Source organism: Talaromyces atroroseus, assembly GCF_001907595.1.
Source record: "Talaromyces atroroseus strain IBT 11181 chromosome Unknown scaffold_9, whole genome shotgun sequence".
In the NCBI taxonomy this organism is placed as follows: Eukaryota; Fungi; Ascomycota; class Eurotiomycetes; order Eurotiales; family Trichocomaceae; genus Talaromyces; species Talaromyces atroroseus.
In genome coordinates this window covers 728470-751403 of record NW_017971441.1, presented here as the reverse complement: position 1 = coordinate 751403, position 22934 = coordinate 728470, and the positions used below count along the sequence as shown (strand labels likewise).

Genomic DNA, 22934 nt, shown 5'->3' with positions numbered 1-22934 from the left:
GGGGGGGGGAATATAGAAGGTGGCGTACCGGCTGGCGAAACAACTCAAAGGTCAGTTTAACAATCCAATCCTAGCCAAATCGGGGGCTACCAGTTCTACTTACCAGGCAAGGGCATATCCTCCATTTCATCGGCCCAGGAGCCGAGACCTAGAGTTCGTCAGCGAATCCCAAATTGACCGCTCGATAAAAGCGACACTACCCACTCTCGTCGGCCAAGAAGGTCCCGATGGACATCTTCTGGGCTTTTTGTTTTGGCGCTACACGCATGGATTAGCAACAACATCCTTGAGCCCAGAGGGCAGCGACAGGCGACAGCAGGGAGGGAATTTTCAAGGACGCACCCATGGTTGCAATTGGTGGGAGCAGGAAAAGCGCGCGGGCAGTTGTGCGCGTCTTTTCCCAGGACTTTTCTTTTGGGCTCGCTCGCTAGACGGAATCGGCCCAAGGACTCGATGTCTATCTGGCAGTACAGGAGAGGGTGTTTCGGTGCGAGAAGAGCAGGTCAAGGACGCTTGAGCCTACGCAGAGGTTGGTGATGGACGAGGGCTTGGGTGGTAACTCCGCAGGGATCCAGCAGAGGGGGAAGTCGTCGATTCGGCGTGAAGATAATTTTTAGTAATGGCCGTAAAAGTCACGAGTAGTGCGGCCCGGCCAGCCAATCCCGTGCAGCCAATCTGCCTAGAGTTGCCCTTTTGTCCCCCCACATCTGCCACTTCGCTTGACGTTCGTTTTTTTATATTCTTTATTTCTTGTATACTTGTCTGCTATTCTTATGAGGCCGAGAGTCGGACTGCTCTTAAATTCATGTTTTGCATAGACACTCTCTGCTAGATGCATGCAAAAAGTATATAGTAATACCTAGGTTACCCGCAGAATTCCATGCATATAACCCACAGAACCCAGGCTTAGATCCTGCATTACTATGAATTGTATTTCATAGACCAGAAAAAAGAGTCGTCAAAAACTTTGAACAGTGACTACAAGCATGCAGCTAGAAAACCAAGTTATGCAGCACCTGCGGTATGCAGTATTTGCGCGTCCACGTGATAAATGCAAACATGGCAAACACCAAAATCAATCACTCTTAGTCTCTGCCGTTGCAGATTCAACGACAACAGCTCACTGTCTTCCCCATAATGTGAAAAGTGGATGATTCGTTACGACGAATATCAGTATGGATTTTGAGACCATCTCATCATCCTTCAAATTCGGGGGTGTAAGTGGTATGTCTTTGTGTCAATCCCATCTAGACCCAACACGCCCGTCCATAATCCAACTAAGACGGAAACACAGCATGCAGTGGTCTTATTTATGGAGGCGCTTCTGGCATTTTGAAGTCTTCCAAGCACCCTATCGTGCATTCTATATCACACAGCATTTACTGGGGTGTTTGGGGTACCTCTTTTTGGTGTAAGGAACCGTCATGTTTTATCGTTGCACATCACAAGAGGGATTGGATCATTACTGAGAAAGGAAATTAGGGCTACGGAGTAATATTGTGCATCTGCACTATCAAGATAATGCTACCCAAAAGCAATTGGGATACGCCAGTGCTATCTCTGGCGGTCTCTCCGGTGGCGCTGTCACCAAACTGATGGGTGGGTAGCATACTTCAAGAAACACAACGAAGCCCTTTTGAGCAAACATGATTAACAGTTCATCCAGGAGGCAAATTCACACCAGGACTTGTCGTCTTTTCTTTGCTAAGCTACCTGGGACAAGGTTCTTGGAACATGGTTGAAAGATGGCATCTGAGCAACCAAGGCAAGAAGGAATCAAGGTCCATATTGCAGCGCATGGCCGATTCCAAATGGATCCCGTTACGCTCTCTTTCAGACAATGACTTCAAGCACATTCTCAACGAAAAGATTTTGAGCATGGAAGTTGAGATTGCTCTTCTGGACGACAAGATTCAGAGTCTTGAAGATGAGCGAGCGGCTGTCGCGGGTCAAAAGGGCGAGCAATCTTCTCAGGATGGACGACCAAAGGCTTGTTGAAATCACGCGTTGAATAAATTCCGTTTTGCTCAGCCGGAGACGTGATTAGGCTTTGACAACGCTGCTGCAGGGGTTTTCTTTTAATGTATATACTTGTATGATACTGTATTATATAATGTTACAGGGATGGAGTGTGGTAACTGAAAGAATTCGTATATATCAAGGTTCCCTTTGGGTGTCTAGCACCAGACAATGCGCTATCAACCGTATATGTGCAATAAATCGAGTCACTCCAAGAGATCAAGCTATTGTCTTAAAGACAAAAATACAAATAATCGTGGCCAGAGAGTACTCCCACATTCAACGCCATCGCCATGCATATATTCGTTTATATCTTGTATCGAATGACAAATCAAGGACCACTTCCTTCCAACGCCACATTTCCTAATTCTAAGTTGTCGTCTCTAGGCAAAGTACTACCTCGAATCGCATCTACTGCCTCTTTGACTGCCTTGCGGGCGCGTTCTTTGAGCTCTCGTAGAGGCCTTGCTTGCAGTTCATCGCCTTCGTGTACATGATCATAAAGGCTGCGAGAAATTGTCCGGTTGATTTCTGTATACTCCTCTTTCGTGATAACTTTACGGTGATAGAAAGGCTTGAGTTCGGAACCGACCAACTTCTGAACAGCCGTCTTTACAGAAAGCGGCAGATTCTGGCGTGATGGAGAAACATCGCTTGATCGTACATTCCTAGATCGATTTTGTCGGTGGGACTCGTGGCGTGGTATGTTCGGTCTATCACGAGACTCTGTATCCTCGCTTCGACTATGAATGGGAGAGACCGCGGGGGAAAACTCTGGTGAGGGAGAAGACGGGGAATCCATGCTGTGAGACAACTGCACTGGCGAAACACCACGTCGGGAGTGGGGTGGGGGACTAGAGGACAAGCGGGGGGAAGACCAGTTTGAGGATGCTGGAGATATCGAAGGTGATGAAGGACCGGAAGTGCTGTGGAACTCGCTAGGCGTATTCACCGCTAAACTCGAAGACCCATTGATATCATTTCGCGGAGAGTGAGAAGCATCTTCAACTTCTTTGAGTAGGGACTGGAGGAAACTGGGCCCACTAGAGGCACTGTCGGCGTTGACTCGAGCAGCGGTGCGTGATGCTTCGCCATTGTTATTCTGCGTTGTTGCCATGGCTGCTAATTCTTCTATCCGCCTAGTACGAGGCCGTTTTAACTTCCTTTCAGGCTCTGTTGGTTCGGGAGATGGCGAAAGTGTCGGCTCTTTGCGTTTGCGTGCCGCACTAGGATCATTTTCCAGTTCTCTAGCTCGTTCAAAGGCATTCCAGGCCCTCATTTCTTCCAGAGACTCGGGTTGCGGAGTCGGAGCACGTGGCACGCGAGGCCGGGAAGGTCGAGGAACGTATTCATCTATTATAGCACTAGGTTCTCTAAAACTGCGACCAACACCTTGCCGTTCCGCTACCTCCAGACGACGCTGCCATGCACGATGAGAGCCTTGACGAGGAGATGCTCTGGCACGAATGTGTGATAAAGACCGGTTTATCTGTTGTTCCTCGTCGAATGGAAAATCGAGATCAATATTCAGACGGTCGTAGATAGATTGCCACACTGCAGCCCACTGGAGGGAATTTGCCTGGTTGTGGTTGCGAAGCATTCGCTGTTGTGCGCGAGTCCGACGTTCCGGGCGGCGACTGCGATGAAGTCTACTCGGTGTGTCAGACACAGCGTTAAGAGCTCGCTGAGTTTCACACGTTTCACAGTACCATGGGCCAGACGGCACCGCATCCAACCCCAAGCAGTAGGTATGGGACGGAACGTCACATCCATCACACAGCAACAGGACTTCTTCGTTGTCGTTGTCGCCGCAGAAAGGACAAGGCTGCGAATCCGAGTCGTCCGTAACCTCCTCCTCAAAGATCATGAAGGGGTCTATGTCGGCGACTTGGGCCTTATCCTGAACCGCATAAGTTGAAACAACGGGACCTTGATTCCGTGCATTAGCTTCCCAGAGATCAGGCTACAGGAAAACAAGAACTTACCGTCAACAGTGTCGAGAAGTTCGACTACATTGAAACTGGCCCGGCAGACCGGGCAGCTGTTGGCCCTTTCAACCCATGGTTTAAGGCATTCGTTGTGAAACATATGGAGACAAGGCACCAAGCGACCGATCTGCCGAGAGGTGTCATCTGAATTGGGTTCGGCAGCGCTGGCATTGTCATTGTCATTGTCGTTGACGATGGTATCAAGTCTTGGCGGCGATTCGGCGGCGACGGGAGGAGACACGGCGTCGCCGCCAAGGTCGTTTAAGCACACAATACAAGTTTCGGCCATCGGAGGGGGGATGAAAGCCCAGAGTGTGCGATGGACGACTGATGGAAGGCATGAAGAGCAATTGACCAGCCAAGAACCGGGAGCCAGGAGTGAGAGAGAGGAGGCAAGTGAGGACTGGCCGCGCGGGTTTGCCTTTTTGAAGCTCGGCGCTAGCACCAATCGGGTTTGGCATGGGCAACGTGACCTCCTCTCGTGTTCAGCCAACTTCACATTGCTCGCAGGAATACTATTCTTGTTTTCGGCTCATTATTTACTCTGAAGGGCACACGTGGATTCTAAATGGGGCTGTTCCTATAGGCATTAAGGGGGTCGTTGGGGGGGGGCTTGCGCACTAGAACTAGCAGTATGGCCGTATGAGTTGATACTACTAGATACTTACTAGGTCCGACAGGTCGTAACAGTTAGCATGCAACCTGGGAGGTTTCGCTATTTTATTATTGTAGTATTGTTTGATTAACGACCATTGAAACGCCCGCATAGTTAGAGTAGCTACAGCTATTCGATATAGGAAGGAGAGATGCCTGACTTCCAAGGCAAATGGATTTATCTGCAGGTGGAGACGGGCTAATTAATGAGGGGCGGAGTGCTGCCTGGTAAACAAGGTACCTATCTGTCCGCCCTGTCTGACACACCACCCATATTGCTTGCATGGGACTGTATCAAACGCAACCCATCACGACACGCAAGCAAAATGCAGTCGGGAATATCGGGTGCGTTTTGTCTTTCCAAGGAAATCTTGAGACTTTCTTTTCCTTTGTCTACCCCGCAGCGCCAATCCACTGACCGCCATTCTCTTGTATAGTCTCGTCTGAGTTGCACGATGCCTTTCAAGCATTTACCTCGGATACTTCTCAATTTGCGCTGCCCATTACCATCAACTCTGAGAGCCTGAAGCCCCGTGCTGCAATTCCCTTTTCGGGCTCCTTCTACTCGTCTCTCCCTCGGCTCCAATCCGTCCTCGAGCCCAAAACACCTCTCTTCCTAGTCCTCCGCCACTCGCCCTCCATCGGCCTCGTAGCCCTGACATATATCCCCTCTAATGCAGGTGTTAGAGCCAAGACACTATTTGCCTCGACTCGCGCTACGTTGACCCGAGAACTGGGCAGCGAGAAGTTTGTCACCACAATCTTCGCCACCGAGGAAGAAGAGGTATTCGGAGAAGATGCATGGAAGGAGCGCGACCTGGAGGGCAATGGTACTTCCAATGCTTCGTATAAGAGAGAGGACTTGATGGACGAGAAGGAGAGGGAATTGGAAGCTGTTCGGCGGGCAGAAGAGGAAGCTAGGCATGGAACAGCGGGGCGTGATGTTGGTACTGGGGGCAGTTTAGCACGAGCAAGCGGCATTGCCACAGGGGGTGGTATTGGAGTGAATATGCCTGTAGATGAGGACGCAAAAACCGCTCTACGATCTATACAAGATGGAGGGTTGGTTCAGCTGGTAAGTTCTGCAATACCCTGGAAGACTTTCGTTGATTGCTTTGCTAATTCACTATACACAGTCCATTGCTGTCAAATCCGAAACCATCACACTCGCCGCTGCGGAGTCGAATATCTCTGCGAACGCCGTGGCCTCTAAGATTTCAGACTCTGCGCCGCGATATACCTTCTATCATTATCCCGGATCTGACGTGGTGATTTTCATATACACATGCCCCACCGGATCATCCATCAAGGAGAAAATGCTTTATGCAAGCACACGTCGAGGGGCAATCCAGTTGGCGGAAGCGGAAGGAGTGAGGGTCAGCAAAAAGGTACAGCCCATCAAATCCTTGAGTTATCTTGTGGCTAGAAGGATTGTCGGTCTAACATGTACAACAGATCGAAGGGTCTTCGCCGGATGAAATCACCGAGGCACGACTGAATGAGGAGGTAAATCCGCCGCAGGACGAAGGACCAAAACGCGGGTTTGCCAGACCAAAGCGCCCTGGCCGGTAAAATGTGTCCCATCAAGCCAGCCAAAAGTAGGCTCGAGTAGAGCGCAGACATTCTTCTAAATGGGAGCTTTCATGACCCATTTCCCCCAAATTCCGGCTCTCCATTGCGTCGCACTATCCTTGAATAGGCCATAGTCAATCAGATTGCTAGCACACAACGTAGATGATCGCAGGCCAAGGGCTAGTATTGATTTCGAAAATTTTTCTTCTGGTAGAACAAATCTGTCCGCGAACTACCCAGGTTTATAATCTTCGGGCAGCCGTCACGGTCCTTTTCGAGGCGCGTGCATTCGAAACAGTAGAAAGCGTCGCTGATACCCTCGCCACCGCAGACGATACATTTGTTCTGGTAGTTACCGAAGGAGCACTCGTCACACACGCGCACGAGCGTTGTTGGCCGCACGTAGGAATCGCATACAGGGCATTTGCCGTCGCACTTGTCACAGAGTCTGCCGATGGAGATGCCTGGTTGTTTGCGGCACATGACAAGATCGGGGTGATGGCGGGACATGGTGACAGGTGGTAATGAAGGTCGAGATCGGTTTCTAGTTTACCAGGGGGCTCGATATTCTCCTAGTCAGAGCGCAAATGAAACGTCGAGAGGTGAAGAAGATGTGATGAGGAGAAGAGGAAAGAACCCGAAAAGGCTGTCCAGGAAGGTTCCACGGGACGTGGCCCGAGCGCCACCCCCAGAAGTTAATCCATGGCCTGCACGGCGACGACTTGCGACTCGCACGATATACAAATTCCTTCTCGACAGGGCCTTGCGTCGCATTCTGCTTGTAGCTGCCAGTCTTCAACCAAATATGGCGGAAGAGTAAGTTCCCTGGCGCAGTGCACTCGTCTCCAATGTGATTTTTGAAGCTTACAGGGATTCTTCAGGACTCTGCCCTCCGCAGTTTCTGTTCCTCAACCAGAGGAAAACGCTTCTCCAGAAGCAGGTCAGAAAAGGCGCAAGTCGTCAGTCTCTGAAAATGGCACCAAACGACGGCGTATTAGTGACCAGCATGAGGACGATGCTCGACCGTCCCCGCCGCAGCCTACTGCGGGACAGGCCATAGGCACAGCGAGACCTTCAAGAAACGCTGCCACGGCTACGGAAGAACGGAAGCGGGGACAAAGACTCTTTGGGGGTTTGCTTGGCACATTATCTCAAACACCGTCGACGGTAGCACAGAAGCGGCGGGCAGATATTGAGCAGCGCCAACAAGCAAAGCTCAAGCTGCAGAATGAACAGCAGAGTGAAGCAAGGCGCAAGGAAAAAGAGGATATGATGATTGAGCGGCGAAAACAGCAAAGAGATTTGGAAGCTTCTTCGGTTTGTTTTACCTTTCCAACCTTTATAGGATTCATATAGGCTTACGTGCGTCAATCAGATGGGCGTCAGGCATCGAAATTTGCTTCAAGCAGCCAATTTTTTGCGAACAAAGGTGGAGCCTGTTTTAGTAAGTTTCCATTTGAAATCCCCTAGACCATACCGTGTTTCTCGGCATTGACAAGCGTATAGTTATGGCGACCTTTCCAGTTACGAGATGAAGATGAGGACGCGATCGCGAGACAGCGTCAGGAAGTGAATGAAATCATTTCTAAAGAAAAGGCGGACTTTGAAGAACGCTGGCATGGGCGAGAAGAGGAAGAGGAAACTGAAAAGGGAGGCATACAAAAGGAATTAAATACAAAGGATGGTCCTTCAGACGAGTCAAGGGAGACAAATGAAACATCCAACGGAGAAAAGCACACAAGCCCTCAGGATATCGATAGCAAATCCGGGAAAGAAATAGACCAAAGCAAACAAGAAAAAGAACGAATCGCGTCGACATCTTCAGCAACAGATAGGGGTGATCAAAGCACCGATGGTGCGCATATGCAATCGACGCACCAGCGTCCAGATGATGAGGGGGAAGAGGTCATGGAAGAGGATAAGGAAGATATGGTTCTCTATTAACCAATCTATTCCTTATGTCGTGTTGTCGATGCTTGCTTAACAAGAGCTACATCTGAAGTAGCCGTCAAAAGCAACTCACATGTACTATATATGCCGTGCTATTGCTCATTTCCCAAGCTTGTATAATACCTTTCGTTTCTAGAGGTCTCTCTTCGAAGGCAGTGCAAGTGATTGGTTACCATAATGACTGTCATGACTGAACATCATAATATACAAATTTGATTGCTTGGTATTCGCTTCATCCACACAGGTTACATAACTAGAGAGGCAGTAATAGTCAGTTGGCTAGCCATGCAGGCATTAGTCAGTGTCACCCAGCTAACTAGTTGAGTCTTGGAATACAACAACCTCGGGCCGACATCTTCAACTTCTGCCTGACATTAGTGACGACGATTGGAAGCTTTCGCAAAACCCCCTTTCCTAGTAGGCTCAATCAATATACGACAGAAAGAAGGCATGGCATCCAAACCTGACAAGATCAATATTCATGGCGACGAACGGGTTGAATGGCATAGTGCCAGCTTGAATGGGCGCAGATATGGTGCGAATTGCTCGGTTGTGTTCCATCGTATATACTGATATCGAATCTTTTGAATTACAAAGCATACCTGTACGGCGAACCCTCATCTGGTAAATGGAAAGCTACCGTCTTCTTGGTATGGTTTGCTCTCCCTATCGTCCAATCTCGCCGCATGCTTAGAGAAAAGCAGGCCACTGACGAACCGTGACAATCACAGATCCACGGCTTTCCAGACCTCGCGGTAGGATGGCGATATCAAATCCCCGTTCTGCTTGAGCTTGGATTTAGAATTGTTGCTCCAGATCAACTGGGCTACGGACGGACTGTGAGTTCTCCCTGTCTATCAAGTTGGACGAACAGTTAGCAATATGCTGATGAAACTAAACAAAGGAAGCCCCAAATGACCTGGAAGATTACGCTTTCAAGAAGATGGCATCCGACTTTGCGCAGCTTGTCCGAAAACTTGGGGAATCTCAGATTGTCCTTTGTGGTCATGACTGGTATGATGGCTTTACTTTCATCACTCTCTTATCTCAAAATATCACTACTGTCTATGAATCCGAGTGACTAACTTAGACGTCTTGTTCCTAATACTTATAGGGGCGCTGGATTGTGTTACGCCATCTACCACCACCAGCGAGCATTAATCTCACACATTATCACGGCGTGTGCCCCCTACAGTCCGCCACGGGCAACCTACCTTTCCCTAGATGATATTGTAGCCAATTATCTGCCTAATTTTGCATATCAACTGCAATTTCGATCTGGGGAAATCGAGAAAATCGTCCGTACCAGCGGCGATATTCGGCAGTTCCTGCTTAGCTTGTACGGTGGGAGAACACCGAAGGGAGAAGACGGCTGGGAGGCGACAAAGGGCGTTATTCTTGATAGACTTCATAGTCTCGGTCAATCTCCTCTCCTGAATGGCGAGGTATGTATTTTCTGTTCCCTTTATCTCTTTGAATGCATCGTACATATGCACAGATATGTGATATACCACGTTGCTCATCATCAGTATTACGAATTACCAGGATCTCGAATTCTATGTCAAAGAGTACTCTCGCAATGGGATCCATTCCCCTTTGAACTGGTACCGGCTTACTGAAATTAACTTTAATGATGCAAAGCCATACGCCTCAACACCAACAATCGATGTGCCGATGCTTTTCATCCAAGCTCTGAAGGACTCGGCACTGCCGCCTAGCATGAGCAAGTCTATGGGTCAGTGGATTCCTGATCTGACTATCAAGCAGCTGAATACGTCACATTGGGCGCTGACGGAGGATCCTCGAGGGGTGAATGAGAGCATTGGCTCCTGGCTGGAGGGTCAATTTGCTAAAAAAGGAAGTAGCTTGTAGGTGGCGAGTCTTGTTTAGATGCCTGGTAGCTCTTTGAATATGATTGACTAAATGTACCTAACTTTTCCAGGGCAATTAACTGATTAAAATAGGTTAATTTTAAACAACACATGTAACTCACACGTTACCTATATAGACACTAAGCAGATTAGTTATTACAATGGCAAATGCCGCCTAATTATACACGCTAGTTCAGAACTTTGACATCAAATTTAAACCCACCCTTTTCCAATTCATCGACGTATGGCTGTCCCAGGGTAGCTGACGTTACAAACCCAGCAGAAATATCCTTGATTTCCTTCTCGTGGTTCAAGACAACTTTGGCGGCGGCAGCAGCGGTCAAGCCGGTCAGGTCATATTGGCCCCCTTGATACGCAATGCTACCAAGAGCCTTCGTTGGTCTTCCAGTCTCATCCCTCTGGTCGCTAGATATGAGAATACGATGTTCACAATAGTCATTTACCGTTTCGTCTTTTGAAGGGCCGCCGCCCGGTGCAGGCAAAATTTTGCGAAACAGCCAACGGATTGGCGCAAAGACGAGCAGGCATACGATGCTGTTGAACGCGAGATGGAATATTGTCCCTAGGAATACATTACGGACGCGGAGGTATTGACCATATGAAAACCTAGGTCCATAAAGGTCCGGCATTAGGGTACTGCTGCGAAGGACTGTGGATTCGTCGGCCATGCGTGATGGCACCGTCGTTAGGGTCCCAAGGTCAGAGGCTGCGCGCACTCCACAGATTAACTCAGCGATTGATTTGCGTGGCGTAATACGTGTGGGCGGGGTTGGAGTAGCAGAGAGACAGTAGCTGTCGAGTGCGCTGAGCATTTCTGATATATTTGCGCCTTCTAGTGTGCTCAAAATCGAATAGGCGGTGCCGCCGCTCACACCAGCAGATCTACCAGACAGATATGAATCATCAATAGTCGGGTTTCTCACTCAACTGCTCCGGATAAATTGGATGGCCTCACCTAAAATCATAAAGACAGCCGACTGCCTCTACCGGTTCGGCGGACAGCTTTGTACGCAGAAAATCAACAGCTACCCAGGCCACAATATCAGGGGGCACACTTTCGAACCCACAGGATGGAACAATCTAAGGATGCGTGAGTCAAGTAGCTTGAAGTTTGCATTTCTGGAAAGACAGAATAAAAGCGAGGGCTCATACGATTGCCCCGTTCTTCTCGGCGGTTTTGTGGTACTTCTGCAAGACTCTTCTAATCCACGGCGTTTCGCCGGATCTGTTTCTCGGGAGTCAGTAAAAGCGCAATGAAGATAGCTCTAGTAACTAACACGTCAATATAATGAGTTCCATTCTCTGCACATGATTCGACAACGGGTGTCGAATAGAGATGGTACGGGCCAACGCAGTTAACAATCAATCGCGTGCGCTTTGCCAGGGCGTCGAGCTCATCAGGAGTTAACTGGACTGTCAGAACATCTACTGTAGTTTTAGCATACTCTGTGCGTCTACCCTGAAAAGAGAGCTAATCACCTGGATCTGCCCTGTCCAGGCCCAGCGTTTTCAACTGCTCCAGAACGCTTTGGATCTTTGAAGCTGAACGCCCTGCGACGGCCCATTTGAGCGTGGTTGGGAAGGATTTGCAGATGTGTTCTGCTACAAATGCGCCAGTGTAGCCAGTGGGGCCCAGAAGAATCAAGTCAAATTCTTTAGACATGATTCTCTCTTGAAAAGATATAAGCAGTTGGTTGGTGGTCGGAGTATACCTGGTAGTTCCTGTCGTCGTCCAAGCTACAGAGGACCTCGCACGGACCAGGTAAAATACAGCCTCGGCTCCGTTTCAGTATGTACTGGAAATACCGCTCGATACGACCTGTTTACCATACATACCTCTCCGTTTTGTTCGATTGACAAGATTGCAACAGTGACTTAGGAACTTCCCCCAGCTTCCTCGCGGAGGTAATCTAGGAACAGATTGTTTTTTTCTTTGTCCAGTATTACCGACTATAATAATGCACTTGTGTGAGTCCTCGTCCATTTATATACATTGCCTAATTCTATATACACGCAATCTGCCTATGGTACCTATGTAAATCATGTTCACTACCTAGATACTGTTCTGGGAGCCCTTCAAGAGGCCGTGGTGGTAGTGTTGTAAATAATCGAGAAGGGATTGCTCCAGACGGTCTCGTAGTCCTCTGCTGCGCTTTCATTACCAAAGACCTTCAGGGCACGGAAAAGGAAAACATAGTCTCCAGGAGGAGCAAAGGTGCCATCGCTCAGGTCACCATACCAAAAGGCGTGCCACTGTCCTCTTGGCTGTGCAATGGCTGGAAAGGCAGAAACAGAACCAACGATCTTCTCTCCGAGAACTTCCGTGGTGTTGACTGTGCTATTGGAATAAGCAGGAGCTAGGTCAAGGCGGAGGACACGAGTTCCAAACGCATCCGTTGATACTGGTACGGGAAAATCGTATAGCTCCTTTTCTTCATCGGTGCTGTTCTGAGGTGGGAGTGTGAAAGCGTAACCCGAAGGCACAGCATCAAAACTAAAGTATCGGGACACGTACGTGAGATTATCGGCGGTATCGAATATGACAGCGTCGTACAAGTTAGATGCCACACCCATGTAGGGTAGGGTAAGATATTCATTATTCGTACCGTTGAGAGTGACGTATCCGCCGTAAACAGGAATACGAGAGGCCGTCAAATTAGGAAGCGTGGCTGACACCCCTATGGATGCAGACTTTCCTGCCTCGATGGTGACAGTATCAGAGGTTAAGGTCAACGTCGCGCTAGAAGCAGTGGTGATATCTAGGGCAACACCGTCTCCGCCCTCTGATGGCATGGGGTCACCACTAGCTGGCAAGGTATATACGGAGCCGGTAGAAACGTAGTCGATGGTATAAGTGACGGTTTCATTTCCAGTATTTTGAATCTCAAAGGCCGCATAGTTTGTAAAGTGCGCGGTATCGTTGAAGGAGATACTGGAGATGTTCAAAACACCTACCGCATTCACCGCATCATAAACATTGACAAGACCAGCACCTTGCTGTGCCACAGGAGCCAAGTAGGAGTAGGTAGATTGGCCATCGTTGTAAAGTTTTGGAGTGGCAGTGGCCGAAAGAATGCTCTTGATTGTAGCTGGGTCCAGCTTTCCACGGGCCTCCAAGATGAGGGCCATAGCACCCGCAACAAAAGGAGTAGCCATAGATGTGCCAGTATCAATATAGTAGGCTCCCAGGTCCAGGGGATATGTGGAAAGAATACTGCCCCCAGGCGCGGCAACCTGTGGTCTGACGTCAACTTCAAATGTAGGCCCCCAGCTTGAGAAGTGGCTGACATATCCACCAGAATCAGCGTTGGGTGTGTTTACCACATAGTAATCCAAATATTTAGGAGTAATCATGTGGACAGAAACGGGGTCTCCAGCTGCAATCATCTTCAGCCATTCCTCACCCAGGTCGTCGGTTACCATACCGATTGACTCGATTCCAGTATTCCATGTAGTGGCGTTGATACTCTGTATAGTTCCAACCCTAGAGGAGTACCACAAAACGTACTTGGTACCAGCCGCTACAACCATATCAAGAATTCCAGCACCAGAAGTGCAACCGCTATCAAGGGGCACGAGCGCAACCTTTCCAGTAAGGTCGTCTGTGATGGTGAAATTTTCGTTGCAGATAATGAAAGTATCGGCGCTGCCGTTCACGATATCATGAAGCAGATAGGTGCCATTCGGGATGTTCGCAGGAGCAAATGGAACCCATGTAAATGGTACTGGCGTAGTATCATTCTCGGTCGACCAACTTGCATTTTTGAACAGAACCGGAGTGACAATATTATCAACAGACGCCACTGCAGTGATGCCGTGCCCTGTAGCAGGTGCTTCCGCATAAAAGACCCCAATGTCACCATCATTGCCTGCTGCAATTGTGCAAGGCACTCCGGCTTCCACGATTCGAGATAGAGCCACAGCCGAAGGTTCTTCACTCCAACCAGAGGCATCGCCAAGGGAGGCAGTTATAACCTGCGCACCTGCCTCATAAGCCTCCATGAATGCTTGAACCAAGACATCGGTGGTAGTAATGCCTGAACAACCAAAGACACGATAAATGCCGACTGTCACGTTGGGAGCAACACCAGTAAACTGGGGTGCAACGGAGTCTGCAGCCAGGATACCCGCAACGTGAGTGCCATGTCCGCTGCAGTCCATGGGGTCGTCACCTGGAACTGGAGTATTTGCCCCCGTGAAGTCGTTGCCAACAAGATCTTTTCCAAACCCGATCTTGCAACCTTCGCCGAAGCATCCACCGAGGGCTGGGTGGGTGTAGTCGATTCCAGTGTCCACAATCGCAACCTTGATGCCAGTACCAAAGTGGCCCTCATCGTGGAGTTTGTCTACACCGGTCATGACATGAGGACTAAAGGTGTCCGGGGTGGAGGTCAATGAGTTCGGACCTGGAGCTGGAGGAAGTACAGAGCCTTGGTTCACAGTATATCCGGAAGTCTCTGAAAGAGAGTAGGCGCGAACCGGTTGGATACTCTTCACGGAAGGCAAAGACAGGATTTTCTGCACATGGGCTTTTTCGTTGCCGACATCGCCCAAGTCAAATGAGGCACCTTTGAACAACGAATAGTCGAGAGTGACGACAGGAGTTGCTGCAATGGCGTTTTCAGAAAGAGACGAAAAGAATATATGTGAGGTCTGGGGAATGGTAATTAATAGCCGTCTTGCTAATGATTTCTTATGAAAAAAAAAAAAAAAAAAAAAAACACTCACAGCATCAGTGCTGTCCTCAAACTCAACGAGATATCGTCCTGGAACGACAGATGAGGAACTGTTCCATGCGCCGGCGGCGAGGGTTGAAGGAAGAAGGAACGCGGACAGCGTCAGGAGCCTGGCTCCGCCTATTTGGGAAAACATAGCCCTAGCCCTAAAGCCGGCTCTTCTTTTGTCGAACAGTGTATGTACACCTTGTTTCTACAAAAGAGCGTATAGAACTCACTAACGAAACTGTTCAATGGAAGTTATCCATGTCCGTCAATCTACAGCAGCCAGTGCTATTTATACGAGAAGCACCTTACTCCTTGGCATAGCCCATTTACTGTGGCTCTAGCTATGTCAGAGCATGATCTAACTCCAAGGTTGCATGGGATAGCCCGGATCAGGCGCGGTCCTCAAGGAACGGGTTGAGCGATGTCACATAACGCTTATGCCAATCTTGGCTACTTCGTTTCTATTTCCAATCTGAATTGTAGCCTCATGGATCGACAAATGATAATCAGTTGTACTACCAGAGCTGAAAACTGCATGACAAGGAAATGTGGTTGTAGGCATCCCCCTAGAAGCCCAAAAGGGGTTATTATAAGTATTACTAGGTATTTATATGTCTCCCAGCGATGTTAGCATGTAGTTAAGTAGCAAAATTTTAGTCATTGATAGCGTCATTTGAGTTAGACTTCAATCACTCTCAGGAAAAGAAATAGATCTGCTATTTACGAGAGCATGGTAGTATCCCGGCTCATGATGCTGACGGGCCATAAACAAAAGCAACGTTCTGTCCCTTTGTCAATTGGTTGATGTCAAGTAGTTAAATCTCCTAAAGTCTAATTTCTTACATGAAACTAATAAGTAGCAATAGCCAGCGTTTTATGTGCGATAGTTAACTAAACTGACTGTTGACATATCGGGTCTCTCGGAAGTTCCGCCCCCAAAAAGTTCTACTTCGGGGTAACAATCGTGGCAAGGTAGTAGCATTCTGGAAACTTCTGGTGGCATGTAACGATTGCACATTTTCAGATTGACACGAGAGAACGCCAGGGGCGCACGGAGAGAAGCTTAGAATTTCAGCCTCTAATTGTTGAATAAACGGCCATTCCCAGGAGCCGTGCTACAAGAAAATTATTTGTCTTGGAAGTACTGCTGTCTGAGAACTTATGACACAATTCTACCGTTATAGGCATATTCTTATAATGAAGGAGTTGGAATTGCACTAAAATAAGCAGCCCAAATGCTTCCAATTTATCGTATGATAGTGCCTAGCTAGCTTGGCAAAGTTCGACAGGAAGGGCATCGAGAGTGCTCGTCCAATAGAGCATTTTGAGCCTCAGATATTCCCCCGATCACTTTTTATCCAAGGCACTATGAGCCTCTTTCTCAACTGCCAGGGTATGAGCTCAGCTACATTTAGATAACTACTCTCAACTTTTCTGGTTATCTGTCTTGCTTGAGAGCCAAAATGACCGCGATTTCCTGTCCTGCTGAGGAGGGAATAGACCTAGAGTGAGATCTCAAATGTTCGGTCATTTCAATATTCTGATTAAACATACCTCTCAGCGACCGTCGATGGTTGCAAGCATCGCCGCCTATGAACGGAAACTGGAAGAAGTAAAGGATGGTCTGCTCCAAGGCATTCGTCTCAGAGAGAAGCTTTATCCAGAAACTGGCGTGAGTATGTTCGTATCTTCTTTTATTTCCTGTTTTCTTCTAACGAATAGGGTCAGTCAGATATAGCCCAATGAAGGGATAAGCTTCGAATTGCGTGGAACGTTTGGAATACTTGAAAAAATCCAAAGAACTCTATCGAGAAAAGGATCTAAAAGGCGTACAAGTCTGGCGATCTGAAATTCGAAGAGAGCAACTTGATTACCTACTGGGCTGGAAAATCGGCTGTGGTATGAGGCGTGTTTGTTTTTGACTCCAACTACAACATCATGACTGATACGATAGTAGCCTGGATAACCACGGAATATTAACCTGTAAGCCACCGAAAAGGGACCCCTCAATGGGGCTTCTGGTAATGCTCATTTGGGTAAATACATATACTAGCAGCAGACTGTTGACCGCTGTCTTGTAAACAACCACTGGAATTCCCAAACGTCGATCATGTGACCTGAATCTACTGTTACATAAGCATCACGTGCAATTACATGTAATAACCACCCACAAAGCTAACTTGGAGTCGCTACTTTTTGTAAGATAGGAATATAGTGCACAAATTCACTTCTCCACTGGCCGTCGCAAGGACGACGCAGTAATGAAATGAAGCAAGCTTCATTCAGCGACGGCACATTATACCGTGCATCCCCATCCGCTCATCTTCTCCCGACTGCTTGGACCAGCACAAGGCATGGTGAGTCAAAAGAAAGAAAAAAAAGGCAAGTGATCAAAAATTCCCAACTGACCCGCAGGCCTGTTGAAGTGGTCAAACTAGGTAGTTTTCAACTAGCAAAATCGATACCTCGGATGAAATCCTCACTGGTAATCGAACTGCCCGAGCACTAGGATGGGGAAAGAAAAGAAGAAGAAAGAAACAAAGCTCGCCGGGCGGAAGCGGCGCTTTTATACCTGCGGCGGCATGACTGCGCTAGTCCCGATTGGGACTGCTGCCTATGTGGTGTTTGCACAGTTTGTCTTCCGTGCTGCCACTAGTGTCAAGGCAGCAAAAGGCTAGCCGCCTTGGGTATAGTATGTCTCATTTTAGTATAGCTGCCCTAAGATACAGGTGTCCATCTATCTCTTTGCTATTCTATTCTTCGTACTTCCCCCCAACCACCGACCACCTGCTGTTCTCCAGCCTTCCCTTGAGGAACTCGTACACGGTGAACGTAACTGCCTGCCCTGGCGCCACTCGCATCACCCGGGGCGTGATGCCCTTGTAAAAGGCCTTCGCGCCTTCCTGCTTGAACATCTCGCCTGCTATCGAGCTGATCCGGCCTATCGCAGTCTGTCCCAGTTCTGCGGGCGTGCGTTGCAGTCGCGTTTTGATGGTGTCAATGGGCGCATTGGAGAAGGGTCCTACGGCGCCAGAAATGAGTCCAATGATGGTGGTCTGCCATGATGGGAGCTCCTTGGTGGCGTATTCCGGCTGCCATTTTTGCAACGCGGATTTCAGCTCCGTATAGGCCGTAAAGTTGGCTGCTTGATTCGTGCCCTGGCGCAGTGCTGTCAGAGACACGCCGCGGTATAGCGCTACGAACCCTTCTTCCCTGACGACAGTGAACAGAGCGTGCGGTGCACTGCGGTATTTTGGCGTATCGAGGGGATCGGCGAGAGAGTGATGTTGTGCCTGAAGGCGGATTTTCACGACCTCCATGGGATTCACGACGGCGACGGCTTCGGTAACACCTGCGGCAAGGCCGGCTGCAAGTACTTCAGTGTCTGCTCTATGACGGGCACTCAAGCTGAGAAAGAAATATCAAACTTACCGAGGAACGTTGCTTTTCGGGTAAAGACGCCCGACTCCTTGTCAGTCAAGAGTTGTCGGTACCACTCGTACGACGTGAATCGTATGGCCATCTTCGGGATGATGCCGCCCAGCACCGCGCCGAGGCCTTTGTATAGACCTAGCGCAGTCTCCCGCCTCACAATTTCAGCTCCAGTTGTGATGAATCCACGCGGCTTGGCCTATATAGCTGTTAGCAGGTCGATCCTCGCTTTTACTGATTTTCACAGACTCGCGTCCTTACACCAGGTGCTCGCGCCCTTCGCGACAACTGCATCCGAACTTTAATTGTGTCTGTCTAGTGTCAGCAAAAACACCTTTCCATATTACCGGCTCGTATACGTACCTAACGGATGGCAAGCAAGAGCTTCCATCATGCCCGCACCTCCTCCGGCTAAAGTTCCATGTTCAGCATTATTGCGTATCAAGTCGGATGATCAGTTGGGGCCAAACCTATAAGATTCGTAGCAGCCGAAGCTGGTTTCTTGCCATTTGATGTCCTTGTAGACATTTTGCTCATGTAGAGAGATACCACCGGTAGTAATAGTTTGAAATCACCTCCCCACACGCAAGTACCTCATGCGAGATTGATTATCAATACTGAAGTATTTACAGTGTAGGGCAGGTTCGAAGGTTGGATGCTTTCTAATAGCTCAAAGCTATGTATCCCCCTGTATAGATACCTGGTTTGTATGTGCGCGACAATATACAATAGCTGGATGAGCTGGTTTAGTATAGAGCGACAAGGTCTCACAAGCATGTGAGTTGGGAAACGGGAAGGATGAAAAAAAAATCCGACTTTTTGCGCGATCAATGCAGCAATTCAATCAATTGAAAGCGCCGGAAATAAAAAGCCCAAGTGCATCCTGCGGGCAAGTTATAGAGATACCCAAGGATGAATGGAAAGTTGCCAAGTCTGTATATATACATCACCTAGGATTCCGAGGTTATAAAGAAAAAGACGGCTATTTGGTTGAGAGTGAGTCAACCAGTCAATCAATCACCGAATTTCCAAGCTTTGCAAACTATCGAACAGTACCCAGCAGCTGAACCAACCAAACCGCATGGAGCTGGGGAATCTGCATGTGAAAGACCCTTGGGGGAGGGTTGTTCGAGCAGTCTGACGTAGATTGTTTTGAGCCAATCACCGGTCTGTCCACTGTTTTACTCTGCTATTCTAATTGTTTGGACCGTTTGCGGGTGAAGTCGGGGGGCGAGTGAGATTCTGGGTTGCTCGCGTTTCTGGAACCGAGGCTGTTGAGGATAAGTTCCGAAATGCGATCTCGGTCCGGGGGAAGTGCATGAGGACAGAGCAAGGATGCCAACCATGATGACTCAGTCGCTCGGTATGTTCTGCATAATGGGCATAATGCTTCAATTAGTGTGTAAGGAGGGTAGGGTAGGTACTATTGGGGTTGGTGAGATGGATGCTTTTTCTCACTGCTTATCGCGTTTGCGGGGAAGGCTATGAGCAGCTTACCTGGCTTATCGGCACGTGCTCCCCCGCGTTCCTGAGAAGCAACAATCGAAATTTTGAAGCATCTTGACCACAAAAGAAAGTCTGGTTAAATCTATATAAAAATACCCGAATAAGTCCTAAACATGGCCACCTCCCGCGATACTCTCGGTGTCGCGCTTCTCGCCGCTGCATTCCAAATGCGTCCGCCACCAACGAAGGATATACACCATAAAATGCGCCACAAATATCTGCTCAGTGGTGTACAGCAAAACGGGAATTGACGTTTTAGATTTCGTGTAGAGGTCCATCGATTCGTACATGGCGTACAATAATGGGATACCAAGCGCAGTCGTCTTTGCGGGGCCACAGAAGCACACCGCGATCGTTTCCTCTGGAGATATCGCTTGAAAAACGCGCTTACCCCAGGAGCCCTTGCGGAGGAATTGTGGTGGTCGAGACAGAGAAAAGCAAACGGCGGTTAGGAAGAGATACAACGCAATGTTGAAGAACACAGTGAAAACAACGCTCTGCGTTGAGAGAGCCTCGAGCGAATCAGTCGCAAAGGCAGATGAGAACGTCGTCCAGACGAGAAGTATCATGCATGCGGTGCTCCATTTGTTGACATAGAATTTTTGTAATATCATGCTCGTTCGCTTCTCCCATGTCCATCGGATCGCCTGTCCCACGACCAGCGGGAGCAAGGCACTCAGACCGAGCTGCTTGAATACATCTCTATACATGCTGGTCATGTTGCTGCTCCCGCTCTTCCAGGGCTCAAATTCAGCAGTATTAGGCATCAGGGTCACTGTCCAGCCTGCGGTCAAGAAAGGGCCGAGGATGTTGGCAATGAGCACCTCGACGAGTGCGGCGGCATCATCGCCGCCGGCGGATCTTGTCATGACCACATTCGATGCGATTGTGGTCGGGATGCACGAGACGATTATATAGCCTGCCAACACAGCCGGGTCGATCTCTTTCTCGGGGTCGGTGGCAATGATCAGATGCACTACTGCGAGAACCACGGCGGGGACAAACAGAAACGAGATGATCTGGACCAAGGCATGTAGTCGCCAGTTAAGCATATGCGTGTATAGCTTGTGCCGCGGGACACTCAACCCGGAGATTAAGAAAATTAGTGCAACAGCGCCGTAAAGAATGCTGTATTGGGATTTGATGATGCCGCCGTGTTTGGCGACGTTGGGGAACAGGTAGGCTAGCAGGCATGCGATGCCCATGCCGATAATAAGCCATTGGCTTAGGATGAAGAGCGCTGCCTTCTTCAAGAATCTCAATGTCCGGTTCTCTGCTTTCTCTGGCACAGACACATTGTCGTTGTTATCTGTTTGGTCGAGAACTACCTCTGATTCTGCCCCCATTTTCATTCAACACTGAGAGGAGAAAGACCAAGGGGACAGGGCTATGGAACTTCCATTGTTAGTATATGAAAAGCAAGGATTTTTCAAATCGACCGAGTACTAATTAGCATGTCTTCCATACGAGATTAGTCAATCTGCTTTTACCTTTTCGTTCTTGGTGGTCGGTGGGAGGTGCCGACTTCACCGACGGCTGATATTTCTACCGAACGGCTTGGTCCCGACTGAGTTAGGGCCCAGGGCTAGGGTTGCGAGTCGTTCTGCTAGGAGCATCATTATACTAGTCAATCCTCGTTCAATTCATTCTGATATATGTACATGCCAAGTTAAAAAAAATAACCCTGTTCAATGTCTCCGACCCTTATATATAGCTGACCTTCATGCCCATCCCAACCGTGCCTCTGATCTTTTGCCAACTTGAATTAGTTAGTCGTTGTATCCTGGCGCGGACATCCTGCCTGCTCAGCGCGAGAAGGAAACTAAGTGTAAAAAGAATTGTACGGAGGAATGCCATTGGGTTCCCAGCAACGGAGTGTTGAATTTGTCTCAAGATATTTCGAAGGAGGTTGTAGAAAAAGAGTATACGTCGGGACACGGAAGACACAGGCTTTTCTCTCTCCGCGACGTTTTTCGAGGACGATGAGGGTTGTGGGAATCCTGTTCGCCTTGCAGTCGTGGCACCACTGGATTTTGGTTTCTTATTATCGCCTGCTTGTATAGGTTTATCTCCTCCTTTGGCTAGTCGATTCTTAGTTGCACCGGTCGGATGGCTCTTGTCGATCCCATAATCCACCTCGCTGCTCGTTCTTTGGTGTCCATTCGAAATTTTCTGAGTTTTCTCTGTGGCGCTCGCAGCCTTTTGCTTTTCTTCTGCTTCTTTTATTTGACGTTCTATCTCTGCTTCCTTCTCACGCTGTAGCTCTGCCGCTCGTTGGTTTCCTCGTTCTTTCTCGTCTTTGAGCTCATCTAGAGTCTGGAGGAAGACTTCTTTGCGCTCCTCGTCGAGGACCTCACTAAGTCGAATGAATTCCGCGGCGTAATCCCACTCTCCATTCTGGGGTAAAACATGAAGAGTAAATAACTCGATGATTTTCACCCGCGCTGCCAAATCCTTCGGGGTATCTGTCCCGCCATTACGGGTGAGTCGTCTCGGACCCGTTGATGAATTCTCCATGTATGCGGCAACATCCAAGTCCGGCTGGTGATAGGTGGAAAGATATGTTTCTAACCGTTGTTGGTTGAGCGTTTGCGATGCGCAGTGTGTCAGTAATAATGTTCCTCTGCAAGAGAGTCTCGGTTAGCAGGGAGAGAACATTTCAAAAGACGGGAAGGGATTCAAAATCTCTCACAAATTATAGATAACATCTGCATCAACAGAGCCTTCAAGGGCTTGGTAGCCTGTTTGTACAATTTCCTCCCAGATCGAACCATCGCGGACTTTGGCTACTATAGCCTTCCACTCTTTCTGGCCGAACTCTATCTTGCCTTCTTCGGGTCCCAAATCGACGATATTGCTCAGTAATGTTATGTAGAGATTCCACACTTTAATCCTAACATTGCTGGATGCAAATGCAATGGGCGCAAGTGCCGAAGCGCTGCTGTCCCCGTTCGCGATCTGTACGTCATCGGTGGTGGCTGGCGTCGTTAAAATTGGGGCGAGAGTGTTTAGCGATTCCTGAAGGCGACGGGTCAGGAATAGCTGAGAGGCCGATTTATATATCTGAGAGCATAATTTCGAATTGGGCAGGGTCGAAGTCGAGGTATAAAGCGATTGGGACGACGAGGTGAGATGGGATTCGTCTTGGGTGGCCATGATGAGGAGAGACGTGTTCAATGAAAAAGCGACTCGAGGAT

At 48.7% G+C, this 22934-nt stretch overlaps 10 protein-coding genes across 10 annotated transcripts in view, besides 1 other annotated feature; 3 read left to right on the top strand and 7 right to left on the bottom strand.

Moving 5' to 3' along the window:
- Positions 1-346, bottom strand: part of UA08_06650 (hypothetical protein) — a gene marked incomplete at both ends in the record, with an annotated part of 2039 nt that extends 1693 nt beyond the window's left edge. The window contains 3 exons of the mRNA XM_020268950.1: positions 104-148; positions 205-258; positions 343-346. Of these exons, the coding sequence (XP_020118311.1) occupies positions 104-148; positions 205-258; positions 343-346 (103 nt within the window). The remainder of the gene's footprint in view (positions 1-103; positions 149-204; positions 259-342) is intronic.
- An 829-nt stretch (positions 347-1175) lies between these two features.
- Positions 1176-1998, top strand: UA08_06649 (hypothetical protein; the record flags this gene model as incomplete). Its single annotated transcript, XM_020268949.1, has 3 exons — positions 1176-1217; positions 1536-1599; positions 1658-1998. 3 exons carry the CDS (start codon positions 1176-1178, stop codon positions 1996-1998), a joined length of 447 nt encoding a protein of 148 aa, XP_020118312.1.
- A 352-nt stretch (positions 1999-2350) lies between these two features.
- UA08_06648 (hypothetical protein) lies at positions 2351-4296 on the bottom strand (the record flags this gene model as incomplete). Its single annotated transcript, XM_020268948.1, has 2 exons — positions 2351-3948; positions 4005-4296. 2 exons carry the CDS (start codon positions 4294-4296, stop codon positions 2351-2353), a joined length of 1890 nt encoding a protein of 629 aa, XP_020118313.1.
- Positions 4297-4987: 691 nt separating this feature from the next.
- UA08_06647 (hypothetical protein) lies at positions 4988-8177 on the top strand (the record flags this gene model as incomplete). The annotated part of the gene is made up of 9 exons (XM_020268947.1): positions 4988-5006; positions 5099-5736; positions 5798-6049; positions 6117-6167; positions 6474-6754; positions 6810-7049; positions 7115-7550; positions 7609-7677; positions 7740-8177. The coding sequence occupies 9 exons, from the start codon at positions 4988-4990 to the stop codon at positions 8175-8177; spliced, it is 2424 nt and encodes an 807-aa protein (XP_020118314.1).
- A 456-nt stretch (positions 8178-8633) lies between these two features.
- UA08_06646 (hypothetical protein) lies at positions 8634-10055 on the top strand (the record flags this gene model as incomplete). The annotated part of the gene is made up of 6 exons (XM_020268946.1): positions 8634-8718; positions 8781-8833; positions 8915-9022; positions 9088-9197; positions 9298-9628; positions 9729-10055. 6 exons carry the CDS (start codon positions 8634-8636, stop codon positions 10053-10055), a joined length of 1014 nt encoding a protein of 337 aa, XP_020118048.1.
- Positions 10056-10172: 117 nt separating this feature from the next.
- Positions 10173-11738, bottom strand: UA08_06645 (hypothetical protein; the record flags this gene model as incomplete). The annotated part of the gene is made up of 6 exons (XM_020268945.1): positions 10173-10183; positions 10278-10957; positions 11031-11155; positions 11228-11300; positions 11353-11500; positions 11555-11738. The coding sequence occupies 6 exons, from the start codon at positions 11736-11738 to the stop codon at positions 10173-10175; spliced, it is 1221 nt and encodes a 406-aa protein (XP_020118047.1).
- A 413-nt stretch (positions 11739-12151) lies between these two features.
- On the bottom strand, positions 12152-14947 carry UA08_06644 (hypothetical protein; the record flags this gene model as incomplete). Its single annotated transcript, XM_020268944.1, has 2 exons — positions 12152-14728; positions 14804-14947. The coding sequence occupies 2 exons, from the start codon at positions 14945-14947 to the stop codon at positions 12152-12154; spliced, it is 2721 nt and encodes a 906-aa protein (XP_020118041.1).
- A 1820-nt stretch (positions 14948-16767) lies between these two features.
- Positions 16768-16842: a repeat region (Identified by RepeatMasker using a combination of RepBase library and repeat library created with RepeatScout).
- Positions 16843-17552: 710 nt separating this feature from the next.
- On the bottom strand, positions 17553-18759 carry UA08_06643 (Succinate/fumarate mitochondrial transporter; the record flags this gene model as incomplete). The annotated part of the gene is made up of 5 exons (XM_020268943.1): positions 17553-18166; positions 18232-18430; positions 18493-18530; positions 18595-18642; positions 18702-18759. The coding sequence occupies 5 exons, from the start codon at positions 18757-18759 to the stop codon at positions 17553-17555; spliced, it is 957 nt and encodes a 318-aa protein (XP_020118040.1).
- Positions 18760-19844: 1085 nt separating this feature from the next.
- On the bottom strand, positions 19845-21083 carry UA08_06642 (hypothetical protein; the record flags this gene model as incomplete). Its single annotated transcript, XM_020268941.1, has 1 exon — positions 19845-21083. One exon carries the CDS (start codon positions 21081-21083, stop codon positions 19845-19847), a length of 1239 nt encoding a protein of 412 aa, XP_020118039.1.
- Positions 21084-21441: 358 nt separating this feature from the next.
- Positions 21442-22893, bottom strand: UA08_06641 (hypothetical protein; the record flags this gene model as incomplete). The annotated part of the gene is made up of 2 exons (XM_020268940.1): positions 21442-22360; positions 22430-22893. The coding sequence occupies 2 exons, from the start codon at positions 22891-22893 to the stop codon at positions 21442-21444; spliced, it is 1383 nt and encodes a 460-aa protein (XP_020118038.1).
- Between the last annotated feature and the right edge of the window lie 41 nt (positions 22894-22934).